The sequence below is a fragment of the Thamnophis sirtalis genome, unplaced genomic scaffold, assembly GCF_051295495.1.
Source record: "Thamnophis sirtalis isolate CommonGarterSnake01/CBP01778 unplaced genomic scaffold, rThaSir2_p1.2 scaffold_13, whole genome shotgun sequence".
NCBI lineage: Eukaryota > Metazoa > Chordata > Lepidosauria > Squamata > Natricidae > Thamnophis > Thamnophis sirtalis.
The window spans coordinates 21,195,788-21,215,589 of record NW_028261393.1 but is presented as its reverse complement, the minus strand read 5'-3'; the positions used below and the strand labels follow the sequence as shown (position 1 = coordinate 21,215,589).

Here is a 19,802-nt window from a genome sequence, read left to right as displayed (position 1 = left end):
CAAAATTAATTAACTGCTTCATTCAGGAAAGGCTGGTTGATCCCAGAGCACAACATGAAGTGATGTGTGGCTCTCATGAAAGCCACAATTTACTCCACATGCTAAACCAAGCCAAACTGGAAGGAGTGCAGGATGGCTTAGTGTAACAGGTGAAGTCAGTTTCTTGGTTAAAATGGAGACAACCTTGCCCATTTCCTGACGGTTGAAGTGGAATGTTTGCTCCTTAAAATTCTCAAGGGTTGGAGCGAGCATGTCTGTTGAAAACAGACAGTTGGTGTGGCAGTTGGTGTAGAGGGGCTGCTGTGCCTTAAAACACATTGGATTTTGGAAAGACAAATCACCTGCCCAAGAGGATCTAGACTGATCTAGAGAGCCAAAGAACCCACGATCTGGAGCAACCTCCCATCTATAGGAATAAGTACATTAATAGGTGTTAATAACCTCCCATTTTTTAATTATTGTCTTACAAGATAACATCCTTATCACACTTCAGGATGAGAACTAAAACACAGACTAAAGAATCCAGTTGATTTAGTGTTTTAAGCCTTGGAACTTGTAAGCACTTAATATAATTAGACTTAGCAAAGCTCCTGGCTGTATGGCAAATTGTTATTATCAATATCAACCTAATTTATCTTGCAACTTCCCAGAAGCTGAAAGTATGTGCAAAGACCAAAAGAACGGTCTCCCATAGTAACAATATTGATAAAAAGAGTATGAGGACCATGAAAACAATTAAAGTTCAACTTATATAGAGTCCATTCTAGAATAGAGAATCACTTGAAATGATTCTAAATTACAAAGGAGGCCAAACAGGAAGACATTTGTGGATCTTATAGTAGGTATCTATACACGGGTTTGTTTTTTTACCCCAGATGCTGACAGGGGCCCCATAGGGGGTCAAAATAGTCAAGAAAGTGGTTGTTTGAGGAACAAAGATGATTAGGGGATTGGAGGCTAAAACATAGGAAGAACGATTGCAGGAACTGGGTATGTCTAGTTTAATGAAAAGAAGGACTAGGAGAGACATGATAGCAGTGTTCCAATATCTCAGGGGTTGCCACAAAGAAGAGGGAGTCAAATTATTCTCCAAGGCACCTGAGGGTAGAACAAGAAGCAATGGGTGGAAACTAATCAAGGAGAGAAGCAACTTAGAACTGAGGAGAAATTTCCTGACAGTTAGAACAATTAATCAGTGGAACAGCTTGCCTCCAGTTGTGAATGCCCCAACGCTGCAAGTCTTTAAGATGTTGGATAGCCATTTGTCTGAAGTGGTGTAGGGTTTCCTGCCTAGGCAGGGGGTTGGACTAGAAGACCTCCAAGGTCCCTTACAACTCTGCTATTGTATTGTATTGTATTGTTTGTGTATTCAAAGTACAACATACACACAACCCAGGAGTAGGTTCCGGCAGGCACAACTGCCGCGCGCTTGATGCATGCACACAGCTATTGAAATTGTTCTGCGCATGTGCATAACTAAAATACAAGATGGAGGCACCTATGGCGCCACCCAGAGAACTGGTTCAGTTCGGACCACTACTGGTTTGGCTCAACCAGTCCAAACTGGTATGAACCCACCACTTTAAATGTGGATCACAACAAAGTAAAGTTAACATATAAATTACATAACCACAGCTGCCATCTTAGTTTTCTCTAGGTGGTTTGAAGATTACAGTGGAATTTGAAATCATTCTTATAAATAAAGGCAACATTAAGCTATTAGTCCAGGCCAGGGGTGAAATCAACTTACCTTCGCTACCGGTTCGCAAATGTGAGAGTGTATGCTCTTCTCACACTGGCTTTGTATCGGGCAATTCTGTTCCTCCCAAATTATACAAGTTCTAGTCTCATTTTCCTCCCTTTGTCCTCCTCCCCACCCTGATCAGGAAGGACCAGAAGATGGAGAAGATGCTTCAGGATAAGAACCGAGGGAAAACATGTAGCAAGGTCCCAGAGATGAAAGAATATGGCGGTCAAGCTCCATTGCTTCCAGCTCAAATGCCTAATGATGGGAATTGGCACAGTCCTAAGATGCCTACAACCTCAAAGCCAGACCATTTAGAGTATTCTCACACTCCAGTTCCTTGGTCCAAACGCAAGTTCAGCCACAAGCCTATGGGTATGTATCTCCTGCTTTGGTTTCTTTCTTTCCTTTCTTTCCTTTTCTTTTTCTTTTCTTTCCTTTCTTTCCTTTCTTTCTCTTTCTTGCCTTCTTTCCTTCCTTCCCTTCCTTTCCCCTCTTCCTCCCTCTCTCTCTCTCTCCCACCCACACAAACTAGATTTAAGCTTTTCTGGAGCTTGATGTTTCTGCTTTTTTTCCCCTTGAGCATGTCCATTTCTTGTCCATCTTAATGGATTTGATCAGTCAGGCCCAAACAACCAATAAAGACACCTGGTGATTCTTCCAAGCTGAATTCTTTATTGTTTCCTATAGACAAAATGTCGCCAAACAGGTTCTGACCAGTTCTGGAGAACCAGTAGCAGAAATTTTGAGTAGTTCGGAGAACCGGTAAATACCACTTCTGACTTGCCCCATCTATTCTCTGCCTCTCGAGTCCCAGCTGATCGGAACGAAATGGGGATTTTGCAGTAACCTTCCCCTGCTACACTCACCAAGCTATGCCCATCAAGTCATGCCATGGCCCCCACAGAACGAGTAGTAACAAAATTTGAATCCCACCATTGCGTCAAAGGCAATTCCAATTCTACTTGGAAGACTATCTGTCTGCACTTTCTCTCCATCACCCAGGCAGGTGAAGCCAAACCTAAAATGGACTACTCATCTGCAAGGATGGCCTCATTGCAAGGGTGCTGATCCGGTGGCACACGGGCTTGGATCTCTCCATCGTCGTGGGAAGAGTGAAATGGGAAACCTATCTGTGCCATAATTCTCACCATTTTTATTCCAGCAGGTGAAGGAAGGAAGCTTTCTCTCACCACCTCCACCAAACGATCAGAAAGACTAGCAGCCTTGGCAGCCACAGCTGTGAAAACCGGAGGCCACCAAGCGCAGCAGGCTGAAGATATTGTGCAGGTGAAGAAGGCCAAGACTTTGCACCCAGGGCAAGCAGATAAAGTCGAAGCAGTGGATGTTCTTGAGAACTTCATAGCCCACTTTCTCACTTACCTGCATGAAGGTCCAGACAGCCCTGACTTCAGGGATACCAGAGAACTGATCCCAGGAGATAATCATGCATACGAACAGGTATGGACAGCAGCTATCAATGAAGTAATAGAAAAACTCTGGCTAAATTTACCGCAGTGTTTTCCAGATGTGTGAGCTTCCATTCCCAGAATTCTTCACAATGGCCATTCTGGCTGGAGAATCCTGGAAGTTGAAATCCACCAATCTGGAAGTTACTCAAGTTGGAAAACACTGGAATAGCAATAGCACTTAGACCTATATATCACTTCATGGTGCTTTTACAGCCCTCTCTAAGCAGTTTTACAGAGTCAGCCTCTTGCCCCCAACAATCTACGTCCTCATTTCACCCACATCAGAAGAATGGAAGGCAGAGTCAACCCTGAGCCTGGTGAGATTTGAACTGCCAAACTGCTGGCAGCCAGTGATCAGCAGAAGTAGCCTGCAGTTCTGCACCCTAACCACTACGCCACTGAAGAATAGAGCTGGAGCCATCCATACAGGTGGTAAAAAAAAAGCAAGATGGCAGCCATGCCTAGGTGACCAAAGTCCTACCTCCTGTTAGATGCACAGACATGGGTAAAAAAGAGATGGTGCTTCAATTGAAGAAGCATGGTAGACAACTTGACTTTTTGATTTAGGGAAAAAAATGATTAAATGCCTAAGAAGGAATCATGTTAAGTTTACCTAATCTAAATAAGAGATCTTCTCTGAATTATTTGGTTTGCCTTTAGTTCTTACATCCAGATCAGTTTGAGGTCCTCCTGACCATCCCCCTTCCGGATTGCACCCAATACATGGAAGTAGAAGGCTACAGAGGCCTCTTCTACACCTTGTCCCTCTTGAAGAAGTCCCATGGCTTCCCAGCAACTTTCCTCCTGGAAGATGGAAAAACCATCTCCCCAAGGAACATCACGGATGAATTCTGGAAGCAGGTCAATGCGTTCATCGATGTCATTTATTCAGGTAGATTTCCAGGTGGGACACCAAAGGGAATACAGGTAGTCCTCGACTTACGACCACAACCAAGCCCCAAATTTCTGTTGCTAAGGTCACAAGTACCCCCACATAGGTCCATTGTAACTTCAAAGCAACTGGTCATAAGTCGAAGGCTACCTGCCTTGGGGAGGTATATAGGAGGAAATGAGAAGGAAGCAGCAGTAATGACTTTCCTTCCATATTCCATCTTACATCGCATTCACACTCTGCCAGGCTTCCAAATAGCATCCTCAATCCAATAAGAGCCTGAGGCTAGAGATTCCTCAAAGTTCCAATTTATCAGAAAAGCCATGTTGGCACATCTGGAAAAAGCTGAATCTGAAAGCTTCCAGGTTTTTCCCACCCAGTTGAAAATTCAAGATCCTGCCCCTATACCCACAAGTCCATCACATGGTCCAATCTTTCAATGCCACGAAGACAGATTCTACCCATCCAGTTCTGGCCAGGTGCAGAGACAAAGATGACATTGACTTTCTGAGAAGGAATGTTATTATGGCTACACATCTCTCATGCTCCATACAATCCCCACCCCCTCCATTTCCCACAGTAGAATATGTTTGAATATGTGGCAGGCTGCAGGCCCTATACAAAGATGGCTTCCAAGCCTGACACAAACTTTATCTGGGGCAGAGACCCTTCTATTTTGCCCCGTTTGCAATCTCTTGGGGGATGCTGTCATATTCACCTGATGAACTATCCGTCTGCTGTGTCAGTGCCTTTCCCAGGTTGGCAGATGAGGCTGGAGAAAAAGAAGCCCAATTGTCCCATGATTAACCTGGTCGTGCTAGATGACCGAAGTGCCAAGTTCATGATCGTGAACCTTGTCCTTCTTCTGGAATTCACTGGCCAGTGGCCAGGTGCAAAACAGGCCGGAGAACTGTTGGAGGACAACCTTGTCACAGATCTGATGGAGAAGTTTTATTTTGTTGCCGAACAGTGTCCAGGGAGACGTAATAAAGGTAAGGAATCCCTGGGACCCGAGCTGGTGCTCAGCAAAGATTTTTGTTTTCATCCAGTAAAACAGTTACTAAAAAATGTTGCTAGCTCGTAAAAAGAGAGGGGGGGGGAGTGCATATAATCATCAATGTACAATCACAATTGAGCCCAAATTTTCTGTTGTTAAGCAAGTTTTGGCCCATTTTATGACTTTTCTTGTCACTATTATTAAGTGAACCACAGCAGCTGTTTAAGTTAGTAGCACAGTTGTAAAATGAATCTGGCTTCCCCATTGAAGGTCACAAAATGTGATTGCATGACCTAGAATGCCACAATGGTCACAAATATGAGTCACTTGCCAAGCATCTGAATTTTGATCATGAAGCTGCAACGGATGTGTGAAAAATGGTCATTTAAACTTTGAAACGGTCTCTAAATGAATGGTGGTAAGTTGAAGGCTATCTGTACTGAGAAACTTATTTCTCTTTTAGTAACTCTCTTAATGTTTTATCCCAAATCTAGAATATCGATCTCATTCTTGTATATACAGATAATCCTTGACTTATGATCAGCGGTGGGGTTCACTTAGGTTTACCACAGGTTTGCAACTGTGAGCATGTGCACACACATGCGCCTTCCATGCATGCATGCAGCCTTCCATGCATGTGCTTTGCTCTTCCGCAGCATGCACACATGTATGCGGCATCAAAAATGAGGCTACATAGGACCACCTGCAGTTCGGTGCTGGTTCAGGTGAACTGGTCAAACTGGCTGAATACCACCTCTGTTTATGACCAGTTGCTTAGCAACCGTTCAAAGTTATGATGGAACCTCTGCTTATGAACTAGTTGCTTAGCAACCATTCAAAGTTATGATGGAACCTCTGCTTATGAACCAGTTGCTTAGCAACCATTCAAAGTTATGATGGACCTATGACCTGGTTTCAAAGTTCCAAATTGGCCCTTCCCTTCCATGGCCACGTGTATTTTGGGCAATCAGAAGCTGACCTGAATTTTGGCTGTTTGAAGCACCCCACAGTCACATTAATGCAATTTACAGATGTCAGCACCTGTCCGTCTCTCCCCCCTTATATTCGATATATCTATTTCAGAAACATGGAGAATTTCCTTCTCTCACATGGAAAAAGAGATTTTGCACCACCACAGCAGTTCTCCAGCATGCTACAGACACCATGAGCCAAAATGCTGCAGGTGCGTGTGTCTAGATTGCCTTACAGAGTCTAAGTTGGCCTGAATTTGCTGAAGGTACCTTTGAGTCAGACCAAAAAATATATTTTAATTGCATCACCCTGATGGGATGATGGTCAAGCTCACTCTTTCCCAACCTGGCATCTTTCAGAGGTGCTATCCCGTTTCTCAGAATCCCTAGCATTCTGGTCACAATATAAAAGAGAGGTTGAGAGACTCTGGAAAGAGTGCAGAGAAGAGCAACAAAGACCATTAGGGGACTGGAGGCCAAAACATAGGAAGAACGATTGCAGGAACTGGGTATGTCTAGTTTAATGAAAACTAGACTAGGAGAGACATGATAGCATGTTCCAATATCTCAGGGGTTGCCACAAAGAAGAGGGAGTCAAACTATTCTCCAAGGCACCTGAGGGTAGAACAAGAAGCAATGGGTGGAAACTAATCAAGGAGAGAAAGAACTTAGGAGAAATTTCCTGACAGTTAGAACAATTAATCAGTGGAACAACTTGCCTCCAGAAGTTGTAAATGCTCCAACACTGGAGGTTTTTAAGAAGATGTTGGAAAAACATTTGTCTGAAGTGGTGTAGGGTTTCCTGCCTAAGCAGGGAGTTGAAGACCTCTAAGGTCCCTTCCAACTGTCATTCTAGAGGAGCATTAGATTAGAAGAAGCTAAAACAGGGGTCACCAACCTTTCGGACCTCAGGGAACACTAAATTCATAATTTTAAATCCCAGACCACTAATATGATCTTCCTAATGAGTGGCTGGGTGGGCATGGCTAGGTGGTTATGTGACTGGGTGGGCGTGGCCAACTCGATGTAACACACATCGAGGGGCACCTCGACAGTCTCTACTCGCTCCTCCCCTCCCACCCACTCCTCGCCTGCCTGCCTGGGCTCCTTAGGGCCCGAAGAGGAAGCAGTTGTTGGAGCTAAGCAGCCACCAGGAGAAAGACTTGGCAAAACAGCTGACTCAGTTCAAATTGCATCTGACCGAGAAGGAGGCTCAGCAGAAGCAGCTCTCTCAGGACTACGAGCTTAGAATTTCTAAGCAGAGGAAAGACCTGTGGGAGTGCAAGGCCAGATACCCGTGTAGGCTCACTGGGCTGAGATGGTCAGCCAGTTCCAGATCATGATGCAGTCCCACTGAAATGAGGCCCTCTGGCTCTTCGCCACCAGTGGCGCTTCCCTTCAGCTTTTGCCCAAAGCCCTGCACCAGGAGGCCAAAGCAGACCCCAAGTCAGAATTTCTGCGCCCCCTCCAACCCACATAAAAAGACCCAGAAGGGGAGACTCTCTGCAGCAACACAAGCATTCATTGCACTTATCCAGCTCAGGGGCCATAGTTTGAGGACCCCTGATTTAGTGCAATACAAAAAATGCAAATAATTTTCCTGCGAACCGCAAAAATGTCCTCGTGGACCACTGCTGTGCTAAAAGACATCTTGCAGCCCTTGTAACAATGAATCATTGTGACATCCCAACTCCCAAATCACCCTGATCGTTCATGAAGGTCAGGACTAGAATTAGGCTCGAATTGTGATGTTTTCTTTTTTCTTCTTCTTAATGTTCCAGGAACGATTGTCTGAAGATGCTACACGATCTGGCGGATTCTCTTAAGATGGATCACCCCCTGATGTTGTCTCCTCTGAGTCCTTACCACATCCAGACGTCCTTTCTGCACACTCTCTGGAAGTGGAAGGCTAACGCCGACTGGAAACCTTCGGACGTCGCTTACTGCTTTAAGAGAGTCCTGGGCAACTTCATTCAGGAGGCAGCCTCTGCTCACCTGAGTCATTTCTTTCTCCCTACATGCAATCTGTTTGCGGCAAAGCTCTTCCCGCCCACTAAACTGAAGTTCTTGTGCTCTCATCTTAGGGAGAAAGAAGCCACTGCCAAGACATCCCACCCGAAAGGTTATCCAGAAAAGTTCTGACATGATGCAGCCGCACTGGGATGCTGTCTGTTGTTCTCCCGAATGTGGCAGTTTAACTCAAAGATCCCCGCAGTTCCACTGAGCAAAAAAAAAAAGCCAGGCACCTTCTTTATTAGTGACCAAGTTATTTAAGCCAATCCAGGTGATTCACAGGTTTTGCAATTGCAGCAGGTCCTAAGAAGGATTCTTTATGGACTTTCAGAGCAGGGGTCTCCAACCTTGGCAACTTTAAGACTTGCGGACTTCAACTCACAGAATTTCTCAGCCAGCAAAGCTGGCTGAGGAATTCTGTGAGTTGAAGTCCGCAAGTCTTAAAGTTGCCAAGGTTGGAGACCCCTGTTCCAGAGGGCAAGTCTCAGCATTCTCAGTCCTTCTTGTAAAATCTAACACTCATCAATCTAAAATGACTAACACCCATCCCACAAAACGCCAAATATTATATCTCCAGTGATGAAGTCAGGCAATCTCTTTGGGTATTTTGAATCGCTTTTTCCCATCAGTTATGATGGCTGCCCATTTTGCAAAGTGGCTGATGAGAGTGGAACTCAAAGGTGGAAAGGACTGTTGGCAGATCTTCCCATTACAGTTTGATTTATAAAAATAAGACAAAACATACTTTGAGACTCAGGGGAAAACCTATTCCAGGATAAGGCACCGATTCATTATTCTTAGCCTGATTAGCAGCTGGGAACTCATTTTGTTCTCCCTTGAAATAGAAGTTGCTGCAAAGGAATATCAATGCACATTCTTGATGTTCCAAGACGCACTCCCAAAATTCTCTGCTAGCTCAAGGGGTGCCAGTCTAGAGTTTGTATTTCTTTTGAATCTTGAATTTTTAAGCTGAGCAACTTTTTACAAGGGCGGGAGCACACTGTAAATTCAACTGGCTTTACCCCATCACCATCACCACCACCTGTATCAATACCAACAGCAAGATTCGCAAATGTGTGAATGGCTGGCTGAGGAATTCTGGAGTTGAAGTCCACACGTCCTAAAGTTACCAAGTTTGGAGTTCAGATCCTTGTTTCTTTTGTTCGTTTGTTTGTTTTCCTGGTTTGGTGGAATAGCCAAGTTAATGAGAGGCACAGAGTTTGCTTTTCATGTTCTTGTTGTGGTTTTCGATGTGGATTGCTGCAGTAGTTTTTGTGTTCTGAAGAAATCTGTTCCATTCTTCCCTCCCGTCTGAAAATATACTTTTTTTCTCCCAAAAAACTGAACTGGCAGTTGCGTTTTTGTCCATTGCAAACTTTCTATCAAAACGTTCCAACAGATGTAAATTGCTCATTGTTTCCTTTTTCTTCTTTTCTCCTATCAAATTGGTCTGCTAACCTTCTGGAGGATTGAGAGGCAACACCTGGGGTAGTGCAAAAGTGTGCAGGTGGATTTTTCCCCCCTACCCAGTTTGATGGAGGTTGAAAAACAAAGCTGAGCATTCTCACTTTCAAAAAAATGCCCAAATGCACTGTTGAGATGTTAGCCATCTCTGGGTAGCAAGAAATGATTTAGACCGGAAAATAGTGCCCAGCTCAAGATCATCCAATGAGTTTCATAGCAGCTCCAGTCAAAAAACAGGAAAAACAAGATAATTTTAGCATTATAGCTCACCAATTTCTTCTTTCTCAACTTTGACAACTTTAGAATAGAATAGAACAACAGAGTTGGGAAGGGACCTTGGAGGTCTTCTAGTCCAACCCCCTGCTTAGGCAGGAAACCCTACACCACTTCAGACAAATGCTTATCCAATATCTTCTTAAAAACTGGATGGAGTTCGACTCCCAGAATTCCCCAGCCAGTAATACATCCCCATCCCCACCCCATTGTAATGGCCCATGCTAGCTGAAGGACTTTTGAGAGTTGAAGTCCACACAGTTTAAATTCGCCACGGTTGAGCTTGCTACCCGGCTTTAAATGACGGGTAGGGTAACCGCGCTTCCTCCGTGCCTTCAGAGGGCAGTGCGGCGCCCTCGGTCTCTCCATGGAGCCTCTCTGTAGGAAATCACTGATTGACTCGGGCTCTATCGTAATTCTGCGCGACCGGCCGCGTTAAGATCCTCTTCCGGAGGCCTTGCTCCCTTTTCCACGCCTCCAAAATGGCGGTGAGTAGTCCTTCTGCCCCAGTGGCTCCGTGGGTCGCCTTAAATCCATCTCCATCCTCGTGGATCCGAGGTCTTTCGGCCAAGGGTTTGGGCCAGTGGGTCGGGGAAGGGTCGGGGCCTCCTTGGAGGCGATTATGGGAAGCGGTCAACGGAAATTCCTGCGCGAATGAAACGGTGTAGAAAACCTACCGGCCCTTTAGTTGAGCGCAGCCTCTGCTCCATGCCGGCTAAAGCTTTAATTCCCCATCTCGGCCTTTCTGTGAAGTTTATCCCCCACGAAAAACCGGCGTCTTCCTCGTCCCAAAACTGCTGGGCCCAGCTGTGCTTTTTTTTCCTGCTAAAGGACAACTATGGTTGGGTTCCTACGACATGTTGGTTGTGGTGGTTGTTGGTTGCGAAGTCGTGTCCGACCCATCGCGACCCCATGGAGAACGTTCCTCCAGGCTTTCCTATCCTCTGGAGTCCATTTAAACTCACGCCTACTGCTTAAGTGACTCCAGCCAGCCACCTCATTCTCTCCCATTCTTTTGCCGTCAATCGTTCCCATCACGAGGCTCTTCTCCAGGGAGTCCGTCCTTCTCATTAGGTGGCCAAAGAAGTACTTTAAGACTCAAGTAGTTTCCTCTTCAGGATCTGGCCTTCTAAAGAGCAGTCAGGGTTGATCTCCTCTAGGACTGACCGGTTGGATCGCCTTGCAGTCCCTGGGACTCGCAAACACCAGAGTTCAAAGGCTTCCGTTCTTTGGTGCTCAGCCTTTCTTATGATCCAACCTTCACGGCCATACATTGCAACTAAGAAAACCAGAGCCTTGACTATACACACTTTTGTTGGCAGGATGACGTCTCTGCTTTTTAGTACGCTGTCTAGATTTGCCACAGCTTTCCTCCCCAGGAAGGAGGAACTCAAGTTTATTTTAATCGGGATATATGTGTGTCTTTCTTGGTAGCAATGCAGGTTAGGTGAATTCTCAGGAGCTTTGCTTAGGTGATGTAGTGGATTGTGTATGAAAGTCCAAAAAATGTGTGTATTCAGTAAAGGTTGTGTGAACAAGAGTTTGCCTTTATATGATCGGCTGGTGGCTAATTCCCATGTTGCTCCTCATTGACTCCTTGATGATAATCGAAAATGCACATTTTATTTTCATGCCTCGGGAAAGTGTCGTTCCTTAAATTAAATCTCAAATGGCCATCCGTGATGGTATAGCCACAGCACGAATTGCCCACTGCCCCGGTAACTATAATTTCTGTCTGATGTTAGGAGTATTATTAATTCTGTGCTCCACAAAAACTTTAATGTCAACAGTGTAGAAATGCAATTTAAAAATCTGCTAGGGTAAGAGCTAGCCCAACTCTAATAACATAAGGCGCTACAGTTCTGGTTTCTAAATATAATTAATAAAAGGTGCTGGATAAGGAGGAGAGAAATATAGGGGCACCCTGAACAAAAGACCATATGTTTTGTTTCTGTGCTGTTCGTAATTGCGTGATGTCACTTTTTAATGTGAAGCAGATGTGGAGGGCGTTGAAATTAATATTTCAAGAGCTCAAACTTTTTAATCTGCTTCCTTTAGTGCAAACTCTGGTTAGCAGTTCTCCAAGCAGGACCACTTACTAACTTAAGAGATGCTACAGGTAATCCCTGACAACTGAGCCCAAAATTCCTGTTGCTAAGTGAGACATGTTAAGTTAGTTTTGCCCCATTTTACGACCTTTCTTGCCACAGTTGTTAAGTGAGTCACTTCAGTTTAGTTAGTGACAAGGTTGTTAAATGAATCTGGATCCCTCATTGACTTTGTCAGAAGGTCACAAAAGGATGACATGACCTTGGGACACTGCAACCGTCATAAGTATGAGTCAGTTGCCAAGCATCTGAATTTTGATCATGTGTCCATGGGGATACTGCAGTATTTGTAGGTGTGAAAAATGGTCATAAGTCATTTTATTCATTGTGGTTTGGTCACTAAACAAACTGTTGTAAGTCGAGGGCTAGCTGTACTTTTTAAAGCTGAGGGTGTCAGTAATTGAACTCAGAGCTTTGTGCATCCAAAACAAGCCTTCTGTAACTGAGTTATAATCACCCTATCAATCCATTCAAGTATGAGCTAATGAAGTTTTTTTTATTTTTGAAGAATATAATAGTGCTAATATTACTTCTTATAGTATAATATAGTCTTTATTGTCATTGTACAAAATAAATACAACGAAATTGGTTTTTGCCTCACTGGGGCAAAATTATAGCGGAAAAGAAAAAAGAAAATAAAGGTTATTTCTACTCACGCATCTGTTAGATTGCCCGATGTCCCATGGTATTTCTGTTTAGGTGTAAGCTAAATCCTAGCTTGTACTCTAATGATAAACATGTGGGTCTTTGTGACTTTCCACCCAGTACTGTAATAGTTTTTCTTATTCAAGGTATACCCAGTGGGGCCAAAGTGCCTTACAAGTAGACATAAAAATTAGAAATCCTGTTTTAATTAGCTACCAACAAATTAAATAGAAAGTCAGTTTTTGAAACTGGAGCATCAAGGTTTAGCAGCTATTTAGTCCATACTTTGTTCTGTGTGGTTCTCCGAAGTCTGCTTTGCTTGCTTTCGACAGACATTCTGACAATGAGATGTCAAGACTGTGCGACTCACGCAGGCAAAGAAATATGGGGATTGGTGTGCGATTTTGAATTGACTATACCAATAACTCCTACCTGGTACTATGGTAGCTCCCTCCTCCCTAAGCCTACTAGAAGATAGATTGGCAGATGGACTGAAGCTGGAGAAATCAAAAACAGGCCAGAATTACTATCAGAATCAATCGTTGAAAAGTACTATGGGGAACAGTGGGGTAACCAGTTGGAGGCATATAAGATGTTACGCTGGATTTGTAACATAACACTCAAAAAAACAGCCTTGCCAATCTCATAAAATTTAGTCTTAGCTCCAAGTGTTGCTCCTTTTTCTAGACTACACATGATGAGAATAAGACTGGGCTTTTTTTTTTTTTTGCCATAACCACAACCCCCTTTTTTTTCTCCTTCCCCTTGCTATTTTGCAGCACCAAGACCAAGGTGAGAAGGAAAACCCCATGCGGGAGCTGCGCATTCGCAAACTCTGCTTGAACATCTGTGTTGGGGAGAGTGGGGACAGGCTCACTCGAGCAGCCAAAGTGTTGGAGCAGCTCACAGGACAGACTCCTGTCTTCTCAAAAGGTAAATTTGGTCAAAGGCATTGATTGAACTATAAGAACTAGCAGGCTTCTTACCAGTCTCCTCTTCAGGCAACTGCCAGCCTTCACTGAATTACTATCCTTTGCCAAGTTGGTAGTACTCTGACCGACTCTGCTGCCAGCTCTGCAGGCCACCGGCGGAGCACAGCAGGAGCTTTGATTTAGCACTGGCCTGGGGGAGATTATTGTGGAACAAAGAGTCTTGAAAATGTCTCCAGAATTATTTGAAACTCTCCCCTATGGCAGGTGTCCCCAACCTGTGGGCCGTGGGCCACAGGCTAATCGCCTGTGCCAGTGGAGGTGTGCACAGCCCCACTAACATGAGAGTCGTCATGCTGTGAGAACTTTGTTTAGCATCATGATCTGGTGTAAATAAAGCTTTTGACCTAAGTTCAGATCCCTAAATTTGCTTGTCAGGAATCAAGAAATGGGCTAAAGCATCTCACCTCTGTATACCTCCAAAATGGGTTAATTTACTACAATCCATATGTTGCATTTATTTCATACAATGCCCAGTTTTTATTTTCTTAACTGTATAAACTGTATTTTACAGCTTCACAATTGTGTATGTAGCTGATAAGATGCCCTGGGACAATTGTTATTTCAAAAGGCAGTGTAAATCATTTTGAAGGATACTTTTTAACTGCCAGTCTCATTTTCAGACATTTTTTCAACAGTGACGGCTTGAACTCTTTTAAAAATGGGAGTATGATTTAATCCAGTTTACTTGGATTATTGAAGGTGGCACCTAAAAGAGGGCTTTTCTGTATCACATGCTTTAATTTCTTTAAAATAAATTTGCCACTGAACTATTGTATTTACTTCTACTGACCGAGCCACTGAGAATAAGCAGGGAATGAATGGGCCAGTCAGTTTTTTGTCCAGTGACAAAAATGCAAAAAAATACCCCAAAAATCCATCCTTTGCTGTTTTGCCACCTGAACCTACAATCTCCTCATGTCAGTACTGCCAAGAATATGTCAGTTTTGCTTTGTAGTCTAGTAACAATTGAGCTGGAAATATTTTGTCTGAGCTTAATTATGTGATGCCTCTTTTGCCGTGAAATGGACCATTAGGTGGGGATGCCCATGGCCTCCAGCAACCTGTTGCCTTCCAGATGTGTTGAACTAAGTGTGGTGATAGATATCCCAGTGGGTGGTATTTGAAGTAAGATCCATACATCTGGAAGGTTGCAGATTCAAGGCTGATATGAGCTGTTGAGTTGGGAGGTCTCAACTGATACTTGGATTTGGGATTTCCTCTAAAACCCAACTTGTTTTTGTGTATTTGCTTTAAGTTTGTTTTATGCTTATTTTTCTGACACCAAAGACACCTTATGAAACCGGGTTTATTTTGCAGCTCGATACACTGTCCGATCTTTTGGGATCAGGAGAAATGAAAAGATTGCTGTCCATTGCACCGTACGTGGGGCAAAAGCTGAAGAGATCTTGGAGAAAGGGTTGAAGGTAAGCAGCTGTCGATCGCTTTTCTAACACATGGAATTTGGAAGGGAACAAATTTAAAACTAATGTCATTATTCCAGGTCCGAGAATATGAGTTGAGAAAGAATAACTTCTCCGACACTGGCAATTTTGGATTTGGGATCCAAGAACACATTGACTTGGGAATTAAATACGATCCCAGTATTGGCATCTACGGCTTGGACTTCTATGTGGTTTGTATATTTAGCTTAAACTTCTACATTCTTAAGTTTTTATATTGTATAACTCTTAATTTGGACCCTTTCTAACACTGCAGTGACAGCAGAGATGCTTGTTCTTTTCTGTTCTCATAAAGTGAAAGGGGATTAGTATCCTAAAAAATGGGGAAACTGATAAAATGTTCCAGCTGGTATACTTGAATAACACATGAACCAAAACTGGGAGATGGTGCGTGGTGACACAGTGGTTAGAATGCAGGCTAATTCTGCTGGCTGCCGATTGCCAGCAATTAGGCAGTTCGAATCTCACGGCTCAAAGTTGACTCAGCTTTCCATCCTTCCAAGATCGGTAAAATGAGGAGCCAGATTGTTGAGGGCAATAGGCTGACTCTGTAAATTGCTTAGAGAGGGACGTATAAAGCACTGTGAAGCGATATAAAGGTCTAAGTGCTATTGCTATAAGATTCTGTCTGTAGCATTAAACTACTTATCTCATTACCTTCCGGCTCCATGCACTTTCCAGTAACATCTGTAGAGAAGACTTTTATGATTTAATCTAGTGTTTCTCACCTTTTAAGATACATGGACTTTAAGATACATGGACTGACCAAGAAGACTGTCATTATTACTGCTGCACCCAAGAAAGGGCTTGAATCAATTTTAGAATAATTGGAAATTTGTTGGTTTCATTTTGTTCATGGTTTTCACTTGAGAATGAAACCAGCAGGTATATTGAGTGCGGCACTGTTGCAGCTGTAAACAATCTGGTGCTTTGCAAATGTTTGGAGCTCCCAATTCCTATCAGCCACAATATAGCATCCAGAGGACATTTACTTACCTGTGATATTTGGTATTGGTATTTGGTATTTATTCGATTTGTAGGGCCGCCCTATTTCCCGAAGGGACTCAGGGCAGCTGAACAAAAACCAAGGGAAGGGGAACAAATACAAAAAAGTAAGACAAACAGGACAGTGATACAACAATTTAAAAAACACAGCAAGCACAACAAGTTCGAGTGGCGGGGGGGACTCAACCCCAGGCTTGCTGGAACAGCCAGGTCTTAACGGCTGTCCGGAGGGCCTGAAAGGTGGCGAGGGTCTGAATCTCCACAGGGAGCTCGTTCCAAAGGGCCGGAGCAGCCACAGAGAAGGCTCTCCTCCGGGTGATTGACAGCCGGCATTGGCCGGCAGATGGAATTCGGAGGAGGCCTAATCTGTGGGATCTAATCGGTCTATGGGAGGCAATTGGCAGGAGGTGGTCTTTCAAGTACCCAGGTCCAATACCATGTAGGGCTTTATAAGTGATGACTAGCACCTTGAAGCGTATCCGGAGACCAATAGGCAGCCAGTGCAGCTCGCGGAGGATAGATGTAACGTGGAGGTACCGAGGCGCACCCACAATCGCTCGCGCGGCTGCATTCTGGACCAGCTGAAGTCTCCGAACACTCTTCAAGGGCTGCCCCATGTAGAGCGCATTGCAGTAGTCCAGTCTTGAGGTCACGAGGGCATGAGTGACTGTTGTAAGATCCTCCTGGTTCAGGTAGGGACGCAATTGGTGCACCAGGCGAACCTGGTGATATGTTTGCTGTTTGTTAAAGATATTTATAGGAGGCTTGAAACTAATTTCCTGGCTATGACAGTTACAGCTTTCATTTCCAGTTTTTACAATTGATGGGCTTTTTGTCATGTAACTCATTTTACACCACATTGAAAAGAGAATGGATTAAGTCTGTAGAATGTTTTAGAAAACTTAATAAGAATTGATCCCTGACCTGGCTAGGAATATCCTGTGAAGAGCTCATTTCATTTATTTTGGGGTGTTTATAATTTTTCTTCCTTACATGGACCTTTTAAGCTTTGCCATAACTGTTAAGTAGATTCATATCTAGCCCGTATCTTGCAGGGGCCCCTTTCACTTTTTCATTGTTAAGGTCCTTAAAGCTATAGCTATTCTATATCCCAGGCTAAACACACTAGACCAGGGCTGTCAAACTCGCAGCTCAGGGGTTGGATGCGTCACGCACTGTCCACGCCTATTTTAGCAAAGGGGAGGAGGGAAGTTGTGATATGTCAAGTGACAATTGACACCTGCTCTAGATGCTGGGACCCTCAGCAGCTGAGAATCTCAAGGGCCCCATATTAACCTCTGGCCTTCAAAATTTCTGGTGCTAAATCAGTGTTCAGCTATTTGCTAGTTATCACAGTTAGTCCCTTTGAAATCCTGGGAACATGTCTGAAAAGCTTTCCTGTAGCCTGCCTTTAGGAGTTAACCATGCTTGTGTGTGTTACTGCTTGCGCTTCAGGTTCTGGGGAGGCCAGGGTTCAGCATTGCTGACAAGAAGCGCCGAACTGGCAGCATCGGGGCCAAGCATAGAATCAGCAAAGAGGAAGCCATGCGCTGGTTTCAGCAAAAGGTAAATTGGACCAGTTTTTAACCACCTGAAGCAAGCTTTTGAAAAGTATTGTTGTTGTTTTGCTCTCTTGGTTTTTAAATCGGCAGCAGGCATTTCTTAAAACAGCCTTCCCCATCTGGTGCCCTTCAGGGAGGGACGCAGAGCATCCCTGAGAATACCCAGACACAATGCTGGAGAGCCAGGCTGCCCAGGAATGTTGGGGATTGTAGTTCCAGCTGTTTAGGAGGCACATCTCTAATCCAGCTGTGCAATACATTGCTTCCCTTATCCCAGTGAGGAATGCCAAAAGCATACAGGGAGTCCTCCGTGTATGTTATAATGGTGCTGAACCCTTGGGGGGCGGGCAGGAACGCAGTTGTGACCAGGCCATCCCCCACAGTGACGTGATCTTGATCTGGAGGCAGATCAAGACCACCCAATTACAGTGCCCTGCAACCTTGTGATCACCGTTTGCTACTTTCCTTACAGCTTCCCCAGAAAAGGCAATGAGGAAGCTGGCAGGAAAGGTCGCAAGTTGTTGGGATGTCTCACATTTCTCCAGCCCCTCGCACACTCACTCAGTCCCTACCCTACTTGGCAGTAGCCACGAACCTGCCTGCCTAGGCCGTGCAATTTCATGTTGGCTTTTCCACTGACTTTGGGTGTTGGAAGCCAACAGGAAGTTGCTTTGCTTTATGACTGAGGGATTCATTTAATTACAGCAACTGGGGCTGCAGTGATGCGGTCACACTTTGTGTCAAATTGGGGCTTTCTTGACAGGGCATCAGATTCCATGACTTGCAGATTCGGGTTAATGTCAGGGTTCCAAATAACACCCTCTCCCCCAACAAAAGAAGACTGAGGTTTGAGGTTCCTCAAAAGTTCCATTTTATTAGAGATGTCATATTGGCACATCTGGGAAAACCCGAATCCAAACATTTCCAGGTTTTCCCCACCCAAGTGAAAGTTCAAGCCCCTGCCCAGCACCCAGATGTCCATCACATGGCCCAATCAGGCACTGTCCCAACTGGATATGCCTCCCAGTCACGCCACTCCAGGTGCAGGGCAATATGTCCTTGACTCCCTGAGAAAGAAATGTTCTTTTGACTATATCTACCCCACTCCATATAATCCCTCCTCCCAATTTCCCATAGCATTAAATGTGACAGGTCTGAAGGCCCAATGCAAAAGATGGCTCCAAGGCCTGACACTTCGCTAATGTGCTTAGCAATGGAAATCCTGGTCCCAATTGCCCTCGTAAGTTGAGGACCACCTGTCTTTTTACATTTCAGAACTGGGTGTTAAATTTCTCTTTTAGTGGTTGTGTTGGATTGGATAGTTTTAGAGGGCTATCTTAAATTGTTAATATCTATCAGTCCTTAACAAAAAGAGATCTATTGAAACAAATATAAGAGAGGAGCATATGCTTCACATATTATAGCAAATTGCAGTTCAAATAGTTTTTATTATGCATCATATAAATCACGTAGAATATCCAGGAACATTGCATTTCAAATGTGCATCCATGTGAGAAGACGGTTCTTTAATGCACCTCATATTCATGAGATCCTCTTTTTTCAGCAACCTAATTGCACAAGCAAACTTTTAAATAGGCTATTAGTTGCATGGGTTGAGTAAATAGAGCCTTTGAAGACATTCTCAAATTAATTATTCATCCTTTTAGACCACAGTCCCAAATCAAGTGTCAGCAAAATATTGTCCAAGCTTCAAACTTTTTGAGTCCGTTTTGTGATATTATTGTACATACATGTCACACATATGTGGAAGATGGGGAAAGGAGGTTGAGTGGGATGTGTGAACTTTGAACTGGCTTGAGCCTGCTGCGTGTTCAGACATAGTTTATAAATCGGGGGGTGGGGGTGGTGGAATAGAAGGTAATGAAACTTGCATGTTTAAAGCAGAGCTTGCCTTGATCCAATTTCTTTCTTGTCTTTGCAGTATGATGGCATCATCCTTCCAGGCAAATAAATTATTTCCACTAGGAAATAAGTGTGAATAAAATTTTACGTTGTTTAATTTACTGTCGTGGAATCTTCTCTCCATGGACTCTCTATATTTGGGCATTGAATTTCACTCTTTGGAAAGCAACCAAGTTGAGTATAAACTATTTAGGGGCAGCAATGCTGCATTGGGTTGGAGCATATGGATTTCTTAAGAGGTTGGTTTTTATTCATCTGGATTTGGCTGTTTCTTGTTGACA

The 19,802-nt window shown here is 44.0% G+C and overlaps 2 protein-coding genes across 2 annotated transcripts; both read left to right on the top strand.

Annotated features, from left to right (window-relative positions):
- Positions 1–1,907: 1,907 nt before the first annotated feature.
- CGAS (cyclic GMP-AMP synthase) lies at positions 1,908–8,308 on the top strand. The gene is made up of 6 exons (XM_087727335.1): positions 1,908–2,119; positions 2,910–3,205; positions 3,877–4,108; positions 4,855–5,100; positions 6,189–6,288; positions 7,858–8,308. Exons 1-6 carry the CDS (start codon positions 1,909–1,911, stop codon positions 8,216–8,218), a joined length of 1,446 nt encoding a protein of 481 aa, XP_087583461.1. The 5' UTR covers position 1,908; the 3' UTR covers positions 8,219–8,308.
- Positions 8,309–10,227: 1,919 nt separating this feature from the next.
- RPL11 (ribosomal protein L11) lies at positions 10,228–19,618 on the top strand. Its single transcript, XM_014071339.2, has 6 exons — positions 10,228–10,314; positions 13,359–13,512; positions 14,889–14,995; positions 15,073–15,204; positions 17,492–17,602; positions 19,541–19,618. Exons 1-6 carry the CDS (start codon positions 10,309–10,311, stop codon positions 19,568–19,570), a joined length of 540 nt encoding a protein of 179 aa, XP_013926814.1. The 5' UTR covers positions 10,228–10,308; the 3' UTR covers positions 19,571–19,618.
- The last annotated feature ends 184 nt before the right edge of the window (positions 19,619–19,802 follow it).

Excerpts from the sequence above, each read along its gene's own strand:
- RPL11 (XM_014071339.2), top strand. Across the intron at positions 14,996-15,072 it reads TCTTGGAGAAAGGGTTGAAG|GTCCGAGAATATGAGTTGAG; the intron begins GTAAGCAGCTGT and ends TCATTATTCCAG. Across the intron at positions 17,603-19,540 it reads TGCGCTGGTTTCAGCAAAAG|TATGATGGCATCATCCTTCC; the intron begins GTAAATTGGACC and ends TTGTCTTTGCAG.
- CGAS (XM_087727335.1), top strand. The coding sequence starts at position 1,909 with ATGCTTCAGGATAAGAACCGAGGGAAAACATGTAGCAAGGTCCCAGAG. Across the intron at positions 5,101-6,188 it reads TCCAGGGAGACGTAATAAAG|AAACATGGAGAATTTCCTTC; the intron begins GTAAGGAATCCC and ends TATCTATTTCAG. Across the intron at positions 6,289-7,857 it reads CATGAGCCAAAATGCTGCAG|GAACGATTGTCTGAAGATGC; the intron begins GTGCGTGTGTCT and ends TTAATGTTCCAG.